Here is a 20,634-nt window from a genome sequence, read left to right as displayed (position 1 = left end):
TGACGAGCGAGCGCTTTAACCACTAGGCTACCCCACCGCCCCTAGTAATACTTTGAATAAAGACTATGATTTGAGACAGAAAATAAATCAATGTTACACTATATTCATTGTGATGATATGTATATGACTTGATAGTAAGACCGTGTTAGTGAGTGAGTTGGGTTCAACGCTGCTTTGGAGATTGTGAAAGGATGCTGGATAGGAACTATGAAATGTTGCTTGAGAAGTCTTGTACAAACCTCAGAACATGATGTTCTTTGAGGAATTTTTGCACTTTTACTCATGGTTTCTTGTATACTTGTATGGTATTGTTTCCAATCAGGGCCTTGCAATGGAACACTCACATTGTAACCCAAAACTTGTGACGCTCTGAACATTAGGAAATCTTGACATCAATAGAGAATACTACACTCATTCTCGTTAGATACCATTTTTACGAAACGAGTGGACTTTCTATGGTATCTGACCGAGCGAAAGCGAGGTCAGATACCATAGAAAGTTCACGAGTTTCGTAAAAATGGTATCTAACGAGAATGAGTGTGGTATTTTATTTATTACCCACGTTAAATATATATTTAAGTGTAAATACATAACAACTTTCGTTCGTTGACACACCAAACTGAAACCGGTTGCAAAATGTGGTTGCGCATGAATATTGATACATGACCAAATATGGGCATTGTTGACATGTTTATGCATACGCATTAATTAACAACATGCGCCTGCTGTTCTGTTTGCAAACAAACCAGCACCGACGCTCAAGATCCTTTTGGAAGAAAGTCTTCAACTTATGGTAATTCAAGCGCCATGTTGTTAGTACGCAGGACACCGATAAGAAAATTTGAAATGTCACACTAGCGCCGCGCTTTGAATATCGGACCAACAGTCGGTCACACTGCCGGGGTCCTGTCTGTGCAATCAAAATGGTTCGGTTTCCTTGATCTATCAGCTGAATTTATATCATGTCCGTACCATTTTGGAAGAGGGAAATCAGACTGTTCGCCAAAGACATTCATGTTAACTGTACCACCCTTTACTGAAGACGTGAAAATCAACAAACTCAAGTCTGCTTGCATGTCAGTGACAGCTTCGAACGATCGAAGGGCAAGGTCGCCACTGGAATAAGAAAAGACAACCGCGATCCACTCACAGCGTTTTACGCTAGAGATAGGGAATGTTACTGTTCACATTTGGGATGTTTGGGGCCACAAAATCAGAAGTCAGGCACACTTCCACGGAGTTTTCGAATGATTTTTATCGGAACTGTGAACTTTAAGTGATCTGGTCGTGCTGTCGTGTTCGTTCATTCATGAACAACAACACCTACCGAAACGCTTCAAAGGGGACACCGATGGCACAACCGGATCATCCCAAGTAAGTCTAGATATCTGTCCAGATAGTTTAAACAGGCTTCATTTCACCACGCTTATCCTTTTACGTTAAATCAAGTTGAAAGTTGCGAAAATGGTCGGGTGCGTCACGCTCAAGGGACGCGCTCGATCGGCAGTCGTACATTGTAAATCGATTTATAGATCTAGCTCGATTATACGTCTGTAGGAGCTCTATGCATAACTTATATTGAATGCAAACCTAATTTGATGCGTGTTACTATCTTGTTTGGTTTAATAAAGTGTTTGTAAATATCTCTCGTTCTCATGAATTTCTTCAGTTCTGCCTTGTAATCGCAAAATGAATGACGTCTCGCGATTTTTTATGAATGAAAAAAGTAGTCCCGGTGTGACAGAGGTCACGGTTATCCAATCAAAACGAATAAAACAAGGTCAACCTTGTACGACACACGTGTGACGTACGGATTTAGTATCTTACCACCTGTATCTTCACCACGTGGGTAATAATAATGAATACTTCGTTGCCAAAATGTGCAATGTCAGTAACCATGGAGTTATCTCCCTTTTGTGAGAGTCAAAATGAATATACCTGAACTGGTAATAATAACAAACTGACCTAAAATATATATATTGAATACTCATGCCCTTAAAATGCATTGAATAGACATTTTGGGACTGACGTTCCGTGCAACCCCTGTAGACTATGTATCGGGACAATAACACCAAGTCTGGATTAAAGGCCTCAGTGCCGAGGTATTGAAAGGCATGTATTCTTATGATATACATACAGTTGTGAACCATTTACACTGCGATGTAAAGGTAACAGTTATGTGTTGAAATGCCAGCTGAGACTCCATACAACTGATGTGGGTTTTGTGCACAGCCCAAGGTGACCGACTGTACCTGGTGTCTGGTGCAAGGCTTTACTGAGGCTACAGGTGGCCCACTCGGCTAAGGCGCCGCTATTCACTGTGCAGAGTTATGTCCCTTGGGCACACCAGGAACCGATGGTTGTGGGTTCTAATCCTGGTTTGCTCTGATTATGTTTCCAGGTTTGTCAGCACCATACCCGTGCTCGTGGGTTTCCCCAAAGTGGTAAATGTCTGAGACCTTCATCACTTTGGGCTTTCTTCCCATGTGAAGCTAACACGCTGTGATATAAAGTAGGGCTGGAATGAGTTCAAATTTACTACCTGAGTTCCTATCCTCCTAATCCCACCCTACCCAGGTACCCACTGAAGGTCTCACGAAACAGGTACAAAATGTCTGATTGGAAATAGTTTGACTGTAGCCCTGGCAAAAATGTAATTAGATACACATATTAAACAATCTGGTCATGCATACACTGAAGTTAACTGAAGTTTCCACTTTGTTCTAACATATGAAAGTCAAAAGGAATGCGTGGATAGTCAAAAAGAAATGAACATTAGTGACTTGTAGTATAACCATGGAGTTTTAGATAATTTTGCCATTAAACAATCACGTGACTAACCACGGGTCCGGGTGGTCCAGTGGGTACCCTGGTCCTACTCAGTACCCACAAGCCCCAAGTACCCGAGTTACCCGTCCCAGCCCTAATATAAAGCAATGTTAAAACCCAACTCACTCATTGACAGGGGTCTCTCTCTGATACTACTTGCATAAACCAGCTGTTTAAACCTTGGTACAAGAACACATCAAAATATGACACAGTTTCTGTTGTGCTTGGTATTAATGTTTCTAAAAAAGTGTGGGAAAGTGCACTTAGTACATTAAATCCAATAGACAAGACTAACACTATTCGTGTATGTATATGCATAGCCATGCCAAGACTGGCCCCGTCGATGTTGGTTACATCATCCAGACATGAGGCGATAGACCTCTGTTTACACAAGCTGAAATTAACACAAACTTTTTTTATTCAACAGCTGTCAGAACAAAGTATTTAGAACCTCCTTGCTATTCACCCTACATCCAGTGAATCAACATGTTCGTTATGTTATCCAGTGGTGGGGGGGTCGCAATGTGGAAGTCTGCAGGTACGACATGATACATGTCTGTGTGGAGCAGATGGCGGCTTGATTAGTGTTTTGTGGCCAACACCTAAATGTCAGGCTGGGTTCCCACAACTCACAACGCAGATCACTCTGGCTACACATGCACTTTCATTGTAGTCACTTCGTGTAGGGAGAATAAATTTACTTGCATCTGCCAGGGTGGCGTATGCATCAGCGATAACTTTGTCAGCAGAACATGCTTTTGTGCATGTGGCTGTTACAGTTTTTGGACTTTTGCTGGATTTGAGGATAATACATTGTTTGAATCAGTTCTGAAGCTCTTTTTCCAACAAAAGGCCTATTTTATGTCAGTGGAATAATATATGCTTTCTTTATCGAGTAAGATGGTGTTTGATAATATGATGCCTGTAAGGACTGGATGCATATTCTATTGTGTGAGTAAAATTATACAGGGTACTTTGGGTAATAAAAGATTCAAACCTGGATATAAATGTTAAACATTTTCATTTTTTGTGAAAGGTAAAATTTCTACATTTTGTGTGAAACAGGAAATTTGTACAAGCTTTTGTCAGAACTGGATAATACGTATTCCAACAAGTAAATGAGTTTATATCACAGCTGTCTATTGTTGTGAGTGGGGAGGTAATTTAGGACCATAGGGAGACGACAGGGGCGGTCGGGTAGCCTAGTGGTTAAAGTGTTCCCTCGTCACGCCAAAGACCCGGGTTCGATTCCCGACATGGGTACAATGTGTGAAGCCCATTTCTGGTGTCCCCCGCTGTGATATTGCTGGGATATTGCTAAAAGCGGCGTAAAACCATTCTCACTCACTCTCCATAGGGAGACGAGATACACTTTACTCTGAAATGTAAGTGGTAACCTGATAATGCCGGAAGCTTGCTTAAAGCGGTGAAAAAAACACTCATTCACTCACTCACTCACTGATTTAACAGAAATACTGGTGAATGTGGCTTTAAACACAACCCACTCACTCTCTGAATTAGTTGGTGGAAGTAGAATTTGGAATTCTCTCCTTTGAGCTTTAGCCCTTGTGTGGTTGGGGTTATCATTGTTTGTGCAATATAAGTACATATGTAAGTGTGTTATTTGTAGACCAGGCCATTCAACGGTCACCGAGATCTGTTGAGTTCTATAGCCCTCATTGTATGGGTCTGTGCTGGGGCTGGGGCTGGGGCTGGGACGAGTCCAAATGTACTACCCGGGTACCCGACCCCCCATTGTCCGACCCTTCCTGGGTACTCACTGTAGCACCAAGAGTTGGGTACAAAATATCTGATAAGGATTTGTTTTACCGGACACCTGGCAAAAAGTATGAAGGTACATCTATAAAACTATCTAGTCATGCATACACTGAAGTTGACCGTACCTGTCCTTACTCAAAACATCTTAAAGTCAGAAGGAATATGTATATAGTCAGAAAGATATGCAAACATTAGCGACTTGTAGGTAACCATGGAGTTGCAGCAGTGAATTTTTCTCATTAAACAATATATCAATTGACTAACCACAGGTCAGGGTAGTCCTGAGGGTACATGGGTCTTACTCAGTACCCACCCAACCCGAGTACCCGAGTTACCCATTCAGCCTTAGTCCGTGCTCAGTACCTGCTTTGCGTACCACAAGACTCTGAGATTCGCCAAGATTATGATTCTAAGTTAGTCAGCGCCATACCTATGCTCAAAGGTTTCACCAAAGTGGCATCCGTCTGAGGCAAGCTTTAGCGTCATCACCATCTCAACATCTGAATGACCACCAGCTTCCCTGCTCCAGACAGAAATGAATAAAGCACTATATATTTTTGAAATGTCAGTTCATTTAATTATGTTTTTTTATGCACATATCTCACAATGTATTTAATGCATTTCAGGCAATAATGAGGGGGTCCGATGGACCTGGCCGCTCCCTCAGCCCCTCCCCTCCAGAACACAGAATCTCCCGCCCTACCTCGGTGATACGCCCCCCAGGGAAACAGATCATACCCCAGGAGTCAATAGCAGTCAACAAAACCCTTGGGGAGGGGGAGTTCGGGGTCGTGCAGCAGGGTGTGTGGACCACAGAGGATGGAGATAAGGTAGAATGGGATTTAGTATTCTACATTTTGTATTCCACACTAGATATGTTGTGTATGTTGTCATTATGATTATGATTGTCATTGTCATTTTGATTGTCGTATTGATTGTCATATTGATTGCCTTTATGATTGTCATTTTGATCGTCATTTTTGATTGTCATTTTGATTGTCATTATGATTATCATTTTTATTGTCATATTGATTGTCATTTTGATTGTCATATTGATTGCCATTATGATTGTCATTTTGATTGTCATTTTTATTGCTATTATGATTGTCATATTGATTGTCATATTGATTGCCATTATGATTGTCATTTTTGATTGTCATTATGATTGTCATTTTGATTGTCATATTGATTGTCATTTTGATTGTCATTTTCATTGCCATTATGACTGTCATTTTTATTGCCATTATGATTGTCATATTGATTGTCATTATGATTGTCATTTTGATTGTCATTTTTGATTGTCATATTGATTGCCATTATGATTGTCATTATGATTGTCATTTTGATTGTCATATTGATTGCCATTATAATCGTCATTATGATTGTCATATTGATTGCCATTATTATTGTCATATTGATTGCCATTATGATTGTCATTATGATTGTCATTATGATTGTCATATTGATTGTCATTTTGATTGTCATATTGATTGCCATTATGATTATCATATTGACTGCCATTATGATCGTCATTGTGATTATGATTTTCATTTGATTGTGATTATGATTGAATTTGATTGTTATTTTGATTGTCATTATGATTGTCAGTTCCATTCTTATTTTGATTGTCAGTTCCATTCTTATTTTGATTGTCATTTCCATTTTCAATATGATTATCATTTTCATTTTCATTATTATTATCATTATTAACATGGATGTAAAGGAGGAGCGTAATTCTATGTTTATGTCAACACTCCTCTGACTATTCCGGTCAGGTCTCCAGCAACCTGCGCTGGTCGTAAGAGGAGACTAAAGTGATTGGATGGTCAGATTCGGTGACTTGGTTGATTGCAAGTGATCTACCCTGATGGCATGGAGTGTTGCTCACAATATCAGTCACTGGATTTACTGGTCTAGACTTGATTATTGACAGGTTGCTGGCATATAGCTGGAATATTGCTTACTGCTGTGTTAAGCAAGAAACAAAGAAACAATATATGTCAAAACTATTTACTTACTTAAAGGTACCGAAGATGAAAGTAACATGATATTTGTGTTTTAGGCTAGAAACTGTGATCATTAGATCAGTGTTGTACTTCAAAGTCTTCATCAGTAAGACACTCAGTATAGAGGCATTATGTGACACTGGATACAATGCCTTCTTCAGAAGGACCATACAGCTTACCTGCATTAATCTGTCATCGGTCATACCTGAGAACGGGGCGGTCGGGTAGCCTAGTGGTTAAAGCGTCCGCTCGTCACGTTGAAGACCCGGGTTCCATTCCCGACGTGGGTACAATGTGTGAAGCCTATTTCTGGTGTCCCCCCGCCGTGATATTGCTGGAATATTGCTAAAAGCAGCGCAAAACCATACTCACTCACTCACTCATACCTGAGAACACTTGAATGTTATGAAAACTATTTAGTTGAAATATGTATCTGATAAAGATCCTGGTTTCAAATTAGTGCACAAGTATTCTGCACATGTAGTCTCTCCGGCTATCTGAAATATCTGGGAGCCACATATTTGTGATGGAGGGAGCTGGTGGTGGCAGATAGAGCCCTATCTGTGCAGGCTAATTCGGGAGCTGTTCACCATAGTAACCTTGATCCCTTTGGTTTCAGGTGCAAGTTGCTATCAAGTGTCTGAGCAAAGACAGACTTCAAAATGGAACTCAGGAATTTTTAAAAGAAGCCTCTGTTCAACAGAGTATAGACAATGAAAACATTGTTCGACTTTACGGGGTTGTTATCAACAAAGACAACGCATTGATGTTGGTAAGTTGGATACGAAAATACACATTCATTGGTAAAACAATGATAAAACTTCAAATGGGTGCTGATGAAAATTATCAGTGGTGGAATATAATTTGTTTTTGTTTGAAATACTGAAGTTGAAAAGAAATGACTGTCAGGAAGGTTATGAGATACAAAACACCAATAAGAGATATCAATATGGGAAGAAGTTGAGTGGAAAAGTGGAACATTTATTTGAGATCTGTTTCTGGAAAATGGGTTTGAACAAATTAGGTTATAATTAACAATGCAAGAGAACAATCATTTCCACCATTTTGTCAATTAAATACGCAGGGAAGCATCATTTGTGAATAAAACTCTGTGTAGATCTTAGGTTAAACAATACAAATGATAACAAAACTTCCTTTTTTGTACCCAATATGCGAAACACAAAAAATATATTGCAATATGTTTTGTTTGAAAAGGGTATTGTGGTTTACCTGTAATACCGTGCAGTTGTAGTTTAGTGATCACAAATTACTTGTCTATTTGCAGTAGAAAACAACTGTGCATGTATATGTTATTAAAATATTTTATGGAAAAAATATACTGTATTTTAAGGATATGTAATTGATTTTAGGGTGTCTGCATGTAAGTCAGAGATCCAATTTCAACAGGTGGTGGTTGAATAAATTGCAGATGGGAAAGAATTAATGTTGTTAAGACTTCACAGCACAGGCTGCCTGGTCAACTGGGGCATTGCTGTATCTTCAATTATGACCAAATTTATAGGCTTTGTGTTAAAGAGCCTTCTTTTATATATGTTCTGCATCCTGTAAGAAGAACTTTCTTTGTTTCGCAACCTTACTGGTGCATTTCACATGTTCTTTATGAGATGAGTTGGAAGTGAAAGTCAGTCTACGGCCTGCAGTTAGCTTTTATTGCATTTCAGAAATATTTACCGACTCATTAAACAGCGATATTTGTCAGGGCTGTTTTGCCATCATGCAAACAATTATTGTTTAGAATTTTTCTTCCAACAAGGTCAGATCCAATCCTAGTTGCGGGACGGTCTCTTCCAAAACACTGTCACTCCTGTTCCAAAACACTGTCACTCAAAGATGACCTTTGTGAAATAAGTCAGCCCTTGCCTAAGGGTTACTGAAGGACTTTAATCATCTGTTTGGCCTATTTAAGACACTTTATGAAGACATTTTCTTTACATAAATGCCTTTATTATGAAATAAGCCTTCGGGTATTGTGTTGAGTCAGACTTGTGTGAAAGTTAATGGTGAGTCGGCTTATTTACCTCCAACTAAACTGTGGAATTAGTCAACAGATGTAATGTACGCCTCCAGTTAGGTTGGGAAATGTATGGCAGGTTAGCAATAGCTTCTCACTTTGTCTTTAGAATCTACTGCTCCCAGAAAATCATTTCAAACTTTGCTGTCATTTCTGAAAAGGGATTTTACTTCATTAAATTTATCTGAACACACCTTCAGCACCAAATGGGGTTACCTCTTCCCAGACCCAATAAGTATTTAACTGGGGACTATTTCGTTGTTTACTTTCCTGATTTTCAACAGCATAGTTGTTGTCAGCATCTCTTGGTATTGTGGGTACGGGTGGCCCAGTTGTCTAAGCAGCCACAATTCGCTATACTAAAAACCTGACATTCACACACTCGCACATTGTGCAGAGTTCCATCCCTTAGCTGCACCAGAATCCTTCTCCTACAAACTCCCTTCCTAGAAAATCGATAATAACAATAAATTTGTATGCAATACAAAAGGTTAAGTACAGTTGACAATTATGAAATATATTTCACTTTTTCATGCTGTGGAAACAACTGTGTTCATGTTTCTACTTGACGATGAGGTCAAGTGAGGAGGATGTGAACTGACAAGTAGAGGTGCGAGGTGTCACCGGTATAACACAATTCAGAGTACAAATAAATATGTGAATATATATCACAATACGTTTCGAAAATACCAGTATATTACGTTTTTCAAAATCAATCATATTTCAACTTGTTGGCAAAGTTTAGAAATGTGACAAGTCAAAGTGAAGTTATGGAATTCAGAAATTAGCAACTTGATTCCTGTGATCGAAAAAGCCGACTTCCTGAAAAAATGTGTCTATGACATATGCATTGTGATCATTCCAACGTCCAACAAAACGGCGGATGACTACGAAGTTGTCAAAAATGAGCTCGGGAAGTCCAATGTATGGGTTCATAAAAAATTACAGATGAGAGAATGCAGCAATACACTGTGGTCGTTTTGCAATACCTGTATCATTATTGCAATAAATTGCTATACGAAAGTCCGGCAATCTGACACTATTGGCCAGCGCATGACGGTAAGGATAGCTGAGGCGTGGCTCCACACAGTGTACATGTGTATGACCTGTAAGGAGTGCCACTTACATGAAAAACAGATATCTTTGAAGCCCCATGCTCACAACCTGTGTGAGTCATAGTTTGTAACAGTACTCAAAGTCTAAGTCCGCTCTTCCTGGTTCATCAAGCTCCACATCCACTCCGTGCTGCCAAGGACTGCAGACATACTGGAGTACACTGCTGAGAATCTTTTCGCGGACGCCTAGTGTCGTCCCTGATTTTCAGTGATCCATTCATATAATCTTCCACCACGACTTTGCCTTTAACACCCAGGGGAATCTGTTTCGGCAATACCCCATGTTATTCCCTGGCGTTAACATTGCATATTTACTTCACACTTTCAGCTGTACATCAATATTCTGACAGAACTCTCAAGTTTTTGGACGTTCGGAACTACTTTCACAATAGATAAAGATGTCAGAACTAAAATTCATGGCTATTTGCCAGTAACCATATGATTTTTGGAGATTGAACAGTTTTTTCCTCAAATTTTCCCCTTAAAATGCTTTTAGCTTAAACAGACTGTCTCTGTGATCCAGTGGTAGAGTGTCTCCCCAGAGAGTAGAAGGTCAGAGGTTTGATCCCTGGCCATGTCATATGAAAAGATGTTAAAAGATGATACTTGTCACCCTGCCTGGGGCTTGGGGCTGAAACAAGGACTGGTCGGCTCAGAGTCAGTATGCTGTGTCTGAGTGGGGTATTCATGTTAAACTGCGCCATGGTATCTCAGTTGGCGGGCTCAGTAAAATGGGCATTAGTCTGGACAAGTGCAAGCAGCCCCCCCCCCCCCCCCCCCCACACACACACGTGGATGCACGCCACTATATAAGTGCAATAATCTTGAACATGACATTAAGCCCCAATTCACCTCACCCACTTTTAATTTAAGGTATCTGCATATGAACCAAGTACTGAAGCATTGTGATTTTGCTATTTATCATATGTACAAACCCTTCAGCTGCGAGACCCATGAAGGTGCGGGGTAGAATAAGTCTTCAGCTACCCATGCTTGCCGTGGAAAGCAACTATTCTTGTCGTAAGGGGCAAGTATCAGGATTGGGTGGTCAGGCTCGCTGACTTGGTTGATGCATGTCATCGAATTCCAACTGTGTGGATCGATGCTCATGATGTCATTAACTGGATTGTCTGGTCCAGACTCTATGACTTACAGACTGCTGTCACATAGCTTGAATATTGCTGAGTGTGGCATTTAACAACAAACAAACAAATATTACCTGCGACTCACCTCACGCCATTTAAAATATTATCAAGAATCGGTTTCCATTTAATGATGAGGAATATTTTGTATTGCAGGTGACAGAGCTAGCACCGATGAGGTCCCTGTTGGAGTGTTTGAAGGAGACATCATTAAGATTAGACTTTCCTATTCCCCGATTGTGTGATTTTGCTCAACAAATTTGTGATGGAATGTCTTATCTTGAGTCTAAGCGATTAATACACAGAGACCTGGCTGCAAGGAATATCCTAGTGTTCAGTAAGAATAAGGTAAGTCGTTCTGATATCTTACATGTCAGCCTGTTTATCAGAACTGTATCAGTGTGAGAGCAGATTAGAGGAAGTCACATTCCAGAACCGATGCTTGAACTAATATGGTAGCCTGATGGTTAAAGTGTTGGTTTGTCATCATGAAGACCTGGGAATTGCAGGGATTATCAACACCTTCTCAGAGGATGATATTCGGACCCAAGTTTGCAGAGAGTATCAGTAAAAATTCCCAAATTGGAATTATACATTTCCCAATTTGTGTTATATTTGTGACAAATATGATGACTTGTAGAGGTGACTTGTCTTTCACTCATAACAGGACCAATAAGGAGCAAAAGGCTTTTATCGTCAGTTTAACATTATTGCATTGAATGCAATGTTACAATTCTATGTTAAAATACCTTTGAATTTAATAAATTGCGAATTTCAAAAATAACAATTTTGAACAAAATAACCACTTTTCGTATTTTCCATGTTTTGATTCCCACCTAAGTTTCTAAGGCTGTAGGGGCGGTTGGGTAGCCTAGTAGTTAAAGCGTTTGCTTGTAACGGCAAAGACCCGCGTTCGATTCCCGACATGGGTACAATGTGTGAAGCCCATTTCTGGTGTCCCTTGCCGTGATATTGCTTGAGAGCTGTGTGTCCCTGCCATCATGTGACTGGGATCAAACCCCACTCACTCTCGGTAAAGGGAAGGAACTTGTGGCATTGGTTTGTGAAGGACCTGGCCTTACTGGTGTGTGTTCTTACCAAGACCACCAGGTTCAATGTGCAAAGCTCACTGCTGGTGCTGCTGGAATATTGCTTGAAGCGGCATAAAATCATACCCCCTCACTCCCACCCCGATGGTGTGGGGTAAGGCTCTCCTATCTGCCACTGGTGGACGTCCGTTCCAGGCTTGTTTCCAAGAACAGGTGGCAGAGACAGGCTGTGTGTAAAAGAAGTTTGCTCTTATGCCAAGGATGCGTTTTGGTTTTTGATTCAGCTTGTAAATGTAAATGTAAATGTAAACAAATAATTATGGTTTTTTTAACTAAATGGCCAGGACAGACGTTGTATTAATCACATTCATGTTTTAAACTTGCAGTGCTTGACTTGGATGTGTTGCTGATTTCAGGTTAAAATAAGTGACTTTGGGCTATCACGTGCACTGGGTGTGGGGAAGGATTACTATCAGAGCAACTTTAGTATAAATCTCAAGTTGCCAATAGCATGGTGAGTAGCAATGTTTGTCATTTCCTTTGTGGAAGAGAAAATCAAAAACATATATCATTTCAGTGTTTAAAAAGTTAAAAGTTAAAAAAAATATTTAAAAAATAACACTGATTATTGATTTAATCGTCAGTGTGTAATCATGACATACAATGTGAAAATGGCTGTCAAGTGTTTTTCAAAATCATTTGATTGGAAATATGAGAATGACCCACTTCACAGCCCTGAGGTTGGAGTCTTCAAACATCTTTATGTTTGTTAATAACAGGAGGGACTAAAGTGGAACAAGGCATAACAATTGCTGTCCAGAGTCATGTCCCTTGGTCATGCCAGGATCATGTTTTCAAATTCCAGGTTCACCCTGATTTTGCTTCTTGGTTTGTCCATACCTGTGATTGTGGTTTTGCAAAAGTTGTAAATGTTTGGCGCCAACATCATTTTGGCTTTCGTCCCACATTAAGCTGACACCCCATGATGTAACTGAGAATCCTTTGGAATTCTGGGTTAGAATAGGTCCCCAGAAACCTTTGCTGATCATAAGAGATGACGAAATGGGTTGAGTGCCAGACTTGGAAGATTGATTTTCATCATATCTAATGATTCTTTTTAGCAGACTTGATTATTTACTTGCTGCCATCATTTAGCTGAAATATTGCTGAGTTTGGTGTTAAACAACAAACAAAGGAATGTAATTGAGAGAAGCATCATCAGTTGCCAGGTAACATCAGTTGGTCCTCTGTATCCAGGTGTGCTCCGGAGTGTATCAACTACCTGAAGTTCACCTCGTACAGCGACGTGTGGGCGTACGCCGTCACGCTTTGGGAGCTGTTCACATACGGCTTCCAGCCCTGGGCTGGCATGAGTGGACAACAGGTGAGTGACGACATGTCGGACAGACGGACATGGCATGAGGGTGAAAGTGGCATGACAGTCATCGATGTCATGTTGTATTCCGTGTGTTCATTTCATCCTGACCTAGCTCGGTGTGATGACGACATTGTTAGTTTAACTTGCTGTAGTAATGTAATGTCTTGGTGTGTACTTCAACGTAATGTTTTCTATCATTCTCAATTATCCATTTATTAAATCTCCATTCTATTAGGATAAATACTCCAGACCTATTCACCACCATACCTTTCGTTTGAGTTCTATTCAAATGTCACAACCCTAGAATTACACGTCAGATCAAATTACAAGGTTATGATAAGGAATATTATAGATAGTTCTTGAGTATACATACACCTGAATTCTCCTGATGAAGGGGCAAGAAGAAGCCCTTAAACATGTATAATAATGAAGATGTTATCAATGAAACTCCTTGTCATAGTTGTATCCAGCTTCAAAATTTTCAGGACTCTCAAATTACATGGTTTGTTATTGATTGAAACAAGTGGTTATGTCACAAGTACTGGACTTTCTGTGTTCCCCCGAGCAACGTCTACAGCATAAGGACTTCCTGTCCCTTTCGGAGTACACAAAAGAAAACATCTTTTCAAGCTGAAGTTTGAGTAATAACTGTCTTCATTTTCACTTGGTTATAGTGAGGGCTCACTTGGACAAGGCTGCGAATTTGATGTAGATCTATGCCAAACTTGCTTTTAATTCAGGCATTTTGTTTTTCGATTTTATGTCTATGAGGGAGATAATTCTGTGCCATGTCAGTGAAAAGAAATTGAGCTGTTGACATCACTTCTGAAATGATGCTATGGTGGGGAATGGTCAGGGATTATAATCGAATGGAAATAAAATACCCTGGATACCCAAGAATGGCATTCTTTGTGAATGGCATTTACTTAAACCAATGGCATCAACAATATCACCTGTTTTAATGCTGAGTGTATATAACAGTATGTATATGTTACAGTCAGTGAGTAAACTTTTCAGAATGCCAAAACATATTCCAGTCACAATGTACAATTGTGTCCTGATCATGCCATTTTCAAAATACCATGAATTAAGTAAATATTTATATATATCCTTGGAGCTGTATAGCAAGCTGCGCTTATGTTCATTCATTAATTACCACTCATGATCATTGGAACTTAATACGCAGTGTAATTGCTTGCACATACTCAATGTAGATTAACAAACTGGTGTTGTGGCCCTCATCAAGTGTTATCACCAACAGTCTGTTATGGTTTTGCTGGCATGTGTCGACATGAAGCTTCAGTGAAATGAACTTCATTTGCTAAGATAATTTCTTTGATTTCATTGTCAATTTAAAAAATTCAACAAAATTTAAAATCCCTTGCAGAATCAATCTCATTACTAAGAATCTTAATTGAATACAAAAAGAGATTTTTATATAATTAATTTTATCAGCTTTTATTTGTTTTATTTAAGCTGCACTCAGTAATATATTGCAGCTATTTGACATCCGTCTGTAACTAATCAAGTCTGGGCCAGACAATCCAGTGATTGCCTAAAAGCAAAACAGTAACAGAACATATGCTTTTCTTCATGTTCATTCGTCATGCTCTGCATTCATTATTCCAAGCAGATATGCCAATGTTCATATATCATCCTCACAGAATAAATTGTCATGTTGATTGTCTGCTTCCACAGGACCCCGCTAAGGCTGTAAGTAAACATTTCTGTGGTTAAAGAATGAAACTCTTTGAAAATAAAGGTCATCAAAGATTCCCAATAACCATTACTAGCTGCCGAAGCGCACTCTGGAGACCGTGCCATTGTTGTACTTGGTGTAGGTTTGCATCCGTAACAATTTTATGTTTCGTGTATTAAAACTCATGATCTGAATTCTTTGTTTTCTGCACTTTGCTGTTGTGTTTATTGCCAGCCATCATGCCCATCAAACACTAATTGCAGTCATCATTTAGTTGTATTTAATGATAAATAGTTTTCTCTGCATTTTATTTATAATTGCACCTTTCTGTCTGTTTCATCAATGTCATGTAATGTATTGTAACTCCATTAACCTGCACATCACATCAAAGAGAACATCTCTATGTTACATATAGTGCTCAAAGGAGGTTAAGGAATACCTTAATTATTTCATACGACTGTAGTTAATGTGTCATGCCATGACAGATTTACAGTAGTGACGTAAATAAATAAGGCATAGTCGATGTGGTCAAAATCAGACTTTTTATTCAAATTTGGGTCCGGTTTGGACAGCTTCCAATATTTCTGATAATCCTGTAAGAGTTATGCCCCTTTGGTAAATCATGTTCTGGTCAGACACACGAACCAAAGCTCAGTTTCAATGATAACATAATTATAATCACGGATATGAATTGCAAATGGCCCTTGCTTTAGATAAACCAGTTCAAACCAGTTCAAACCAGGAGTTGCAACCTCAGAGACGTATGGAAATGAAATATACATTTTGTTGCTCAAATTCAAAGGGAAAATGTGGTCTTGCTGTACTAAAAAATAAAATCTACGTCAGTTCTCAACTATCTGGAGAAGACATTGAAAGATTAACTTGTCAATGCCACTTCTGTCTACTGCATAAGGACCCCGGGCTTGCTAAATGGACCTGTTGTTTCACAGAGGTTTTGAATCTATACAAGACAGATGTTTCAATGATTAAGTTGGCCCGTAAAACTAGGACCAAATCATTATTTGAAAGGTTCATCCCAAAGCAAGATTTGAATCCTCTGTAAATATAAAATGTCTGCGCCAGAGAATAACTTGTCTGGATTATCCCCCAAAACAGGTTCCGATGGGGTTAAAAGACAAAGTAGCAGTATAGATTATTTGGATGGATCACGGAAACTCAGTGATGATGCCAGGTATTCACAAAACGATGTGATCCATGAAGTTCTACAGATGATGATGATGATGATGATGATGATGATTAGCTTTGTTGTGGCGTGATGGTGGCTTGTATTCACTCCAGACTTCACCCAAATGGACATTTAACAATCATTTCACTTAACACATCCGTCAATTTCAGCTTCCTGCTAGAATCAGCTTAACATTCCTGAATCCTTGTGCTGAGCTAGTACCTTTCCCTTGTGTGTTAACCAACTTAAAATGGAACATTCAAATACCGTATTTCCTCAATTGTACACCTGGGCGTATTTTTCTTTCAGACACTCTTTAATCACATAATAATGGGGAGAATTCTGTGCATTAAAAGTAATCAGCATTTAAACGAGACTCCAGCTATTATTAGCCAGGGGGGTTTGTGTTTAATCGAGGAAATACAGTACAGGGATTCGGTTCACAGACACAAATCAAACCTGACATTGAGTTTGCTTTGTGAAGATCCATGTGCAGCTGTATAAATGTGCTTTGAATGAGAATTGTTTGGTGTGTGCTCGTTCATGCGTCTTATGAGCTAAGAGAAAACAATTTTGACTTATGATTGAATATTTGACTGTGCTTTGTATCAAAGATCAAAATTGCAAAAAGCTTTAACGCATTATTTGTTTTTCATTAACTCTGCATTTAATCTCAAGGATTACATTATTTTCAGTGTGTTTGGTTATTTTATCATTGTGTTTCCATGCATACATGTATTCCACTTTCTTTGCATTGAACGTAATCTTTGTTCTATATAATGGTATTTTAATGCCTGAATGATAATTTTTTTGGTTATGAAATTTCATTCCTTGGTACTGAGGGCCATTTTTCGGAAATTTTGCCTAAAATATTTCATGTTCTGTTCATACTAACTGCTTGCATGTGAATTCTTTTTGTGACTTATACATTATACTGTTACTCGGAGGGGGAGGACATTGTTTGACTTTATTCTCTGTGAGTGAGTGAGTGAGTTGGTTGGTTGGTTTTAATGCTGATCTGAACAGTTTCCCTGTCACATCATGGAATGTCAGCTTAATGTGGAAGGAAATCCAGAAGTGATGCAGACCTTATATTCATACCGCTTTGGTGAAACCCATGAGCATGGGTATGGTGCTGACAAACCTAGAAACATAATTGGGGCAAACCGGGATTCGAACCCATGATGACAGATTTTATAGGGATGCAACTCTGCCCAACAAATTGCGGCGTCTTCTTCTCAGACAAACAGGTCAACGGGATTCAAACCAACAATCATAGGTTTCTGGCGTGCCTAAGGGACGCAACTCTGCACAGTGTATGGCTGAGCCATAGACGCTTGGGCCACCCGTGCCCCCAGTAATGTTGAGGGGACATTGTGGTGTTATTGATGGGATATTTCCATAATATTTATGGGATATTGCAGGGATATTGCTTTGATATTGGGTGGATTTTGCTGGTATATTGTAGGGATATTGCTTTGATATTGAGGGGATATTGTTTATGGAGCTGACAACTACTCAATAACAATGAAAACTGAATCCAGGCCTCAAAGTGGCGACTAAAACTGTCGCCAATGCGACCTAAATTTCAGTCTACTGTCTAAACTTCAGAGGTAGCCAAATGACTACCTTGAAAAATATCTTGTGGCAGCTAAATTCTATTGCTACACATCTATAGACACAAAATTAATTAACAGCTGATCAATGAAAACATGTCTGTTAATAATTGTACTCACACATAATTCCTCCTAAAGTTGACAATGAACTGAAATACATAAGTATTAATGTAATTAGTACATTAATTTAGTTGACAATGCTAAAGTGATAAGCAAGGATCTGCCTATATTATCTAGTAACATAAATTGTGTCATTGTTCGAGTCACAAGTTACAAAAATCAGGTACTGTTTTCACTAATATGCAATTCCAAGACTAGTGCTATATGTACACATTATAATAGATATTTGATAAAAGATAATTTCAAATGCTTTTGGCTACCAACTATATTGGCTTGACTTCTTGATTTTACCACTGGCTACCAGGAAAAAAATATGTCTACTTGGTAAAAATTTAAACTTTGAGGCCTGGAATCGTGAAAATGTTTTTGCATTTAGTGCAAAGTTCCTAGATTAGAAATGCTGAGTGAGTCCACTGCCAGGGTGTGAGGCAGATGGAGAGGTGGTTCTCTACCCTGCTTTGTAACAGGAGATGACCACGTGGATTGTCTGCTTCAGATACTGGAGGCCATCGACATGCCCAACAACCAGCGTCTGGAGAAGCCGGACCTGTGTCCAGTGGAGTACTACGATCTCATGATGAAGTGTTGGGAGCACGAACCGGAGGAGAGGCCGACGTTCAGTCAGATCTTCCTCAAGCTACCACAGGTAAGATGGAGGCAGACTCGCCTGCCAGGGTGTCAGCTCTGTGGAGAGTTAGTTAATACACCCCCACTTCCCTATGTTTGTCATAACTCATGAGGATGGAGTGACATTGAAGAATGCTTGATTCTGATAGGTTAAAAAGACCTTTCCTTTTTGCAACAGAAACCTCTTATAAATATATTAAGCCTTTTCACACACATCCCTTGCGTATGAATACATCAGTAGCCAACATATCGATCCATAAAATATGGTTGCTGATCGATCACCGAAAAGAACTATATGCCATATTGTTCTTTCCTTTAGATGCTGTGTCTGCCAGATCTCTAATACACGCCAGGTCAACGTTTCTTGTGAAATTGATAGACTCCCCGTGTCTAATAGAGGGAATATACTGTATGTTTCATATCGGGTGTTTTTGGCGACTAACTCGCCAAGGCGCTTGGTTCCAAATTAAAATACAAGGTATCTACTCTACTGTGGGACTACATGAAATTTTGATGTTTATCTTCACAATGTGTGACATGGTAGTCTGTATCTTTGACTGAATTATTAACTTTAGGGCGCAGCACGAAACTTGTCGTCTGATCTGCTGTGATTGTGTTGCAGATCCGGCCGGTCCAGGTGAAGGCAGTCAAGGACTACCCGCAGGTCACCCTAGAGAAGGACCATCTCTATTACAAGTCTTTTGATGTCATTATCACAATTGATAAGAAGTGAGTTGCAGGCAAATATTGACTTGAACAAATTACGATGAAGTACAAGTGAAGGTCTGACCTTCTCAGGACCTGATCCAAACTGCTGTCTTTGCACTGAGTTAATGTGACAGTTGTAGCGCTAAGTTCGCTCTGAGGAACAGGCCGCAGATTGGCATTGTACCCGGTATTTGCAGGTTGATTATGTTGGTGTTCAGCATGGAATGTTCGTTGTGGAGTGAGTGAGTATGGTTTTACGCCGCTTTTAGCAATATTCCAGCAATATCACGGCAGGGGACACAAGAAATGGGCTTCACACATTGTACCCGTGTCGGGAATCGAACCCGGGTCTTCGGCGTGACGAGCAAACACTTTAACCTCTAGGCTACCCGACCGCCCAATGTTCCATGTGGAGTCCCGCCTTATACGTTCAGGGATTATCTAGATTTGCTCAGAGGCCCCAAGCCTGCAGCAAAATTCAGTAAAAGTTCCCAAATTGGAATTTATTATGTCCCAATTCATGTTGAATTTAATAACTCGTGTTATGGCCTTGTGGAAGCGACATGTATTTCACTGACGAATTGGAGTTGAATAAAGATTTATTGTCAAATAGGGGTGAGATGATACATCGTTATGAACATGTGTCTACCGCTAGCAGGGGGCATGGGTGGCCCAGTCGTCTAAGGCGCCGCGATTCGCTGTGCAGAGATGCGTCCCTTGGGCACGTCAGAAACCTATGATTGTGGGTTCGAATCCCGGTTCGCCCTGATTATGTTTCCAGGTTTGTCAGCACCATACCTGTGCTGGTGGGTTTCAGCGAAGTGGTAAACATCTGAGACCTGCATCACTTCGGGCTTTCCTCCCACATTAAGCTGACACGCCATGATATAACTGGAATACTGTTAAAAGCGGCGTCAAACCCAACTCACTCACTCACTGTATCATTTCACCCATATTCCCAAATTGCCATCCAAAGAAACTTGTCTCGAATCCAGGATAACTCCTAGACTTTCAATCTTCACCAGCCTTGTGGGACGTGATGTTGAATCTGAAATTTTGGATTGCTGTTTTGTCTAAGGTTAAGTTTGATGCTGATGTTGAATAATGTTGTGTTTTCAGACCTTCTAATGCCCCCAGCATTGGGTTGTGGAAAGGGGCTCTCAACAATGGCAAAAGTGGTTTCTTTGATCCAACAAATACAGTCCCCTTCATTGAACCCAAGACAAGCCCCATCTCTCTACCCAAGACAAATCTCACACGGAAGGGTGAGTCTCCAATCTGTGTTATATTCCACTGGCATTTCCAATTCCTATTACAAAATGAAACTGACCCCCATTTTGCGTCACCC

General features: G+C 39.8%; 1 protein-coding gene across 10 annotated transcripts in view; it reads left to right on the top strand.

Moving 5' to 3' along the window:
* Positions 1–20,634, top strand: part of LOC139471642 (activated Cdc42 kinase-like) — a 161,982-nt gene that overhangs the window by 122,799 nt on the left and 18,549 nt on the right. For 9 of the 10 annotated variants that reach the window (XR_011653859.1, XM_071254046.1, XM_071254051.1 and 6 more), the window contains 9 exons: positions 5,235–5,438; positions 7,234–7,386; positions 11,060–11,251; positions 12,369–12,466; positions 13,210–13,336; positions 15,029–15,043; positions 18,448–18,597; positions 19,201–19,307; positions 20,406–20,551. Coding sequence is in view for 9 of the 10 variants with exons in the window: in XM_071254046.1 (XP_071110147.1) it covers positions 5,235–5,438; positions 7,234–7,386; positions 11,060–11,251; positions 12,369–12,466; positions 13,210–13,336; positions 15,029–15,043; positions 18,448–18,597; positions 19,201–19,307; positions 20,406–20,551 (1,192 nt within the window). In the remaining variant the exon portion in view is untranslated. The remainder of the gene's footprint in view (positions 1–5,234; positions 5,439–7,233; positions 7,387–11,059; positions 11,252–12,368; positions 12,467–13,209; positions 13,337–15,028; positions 15,044–18,447; positions 18,598–19,200; positions 19,308–20,405; positions 20,552–20,634) is intronic. The other variant, XM_071254045.1, reaches the window with a different exon arrangement.

The sequence above is a fragment of the Haliotis cracherodii genome, unplaced genomic scaffold, assembly GCF_022045235.1.
Source record: "Haliotis cracherodii isolate W230 unplaced genomic scaffold, xgHalCrac1.p SCAF_23, whole genome shotgun sequence".
NCBI classification, from domain to species: domain Eukaryota; kingdom Metazoa; phylum Mollusca; class Gastropoda; order Lepetellida; family Haliotidae; genus Haliotis; species Haliotis cracherodii.
Note: the sequence above shows the minus strand (reverse complement) of the source record. Positions and strands in the feature narration are given on the sequence as shown.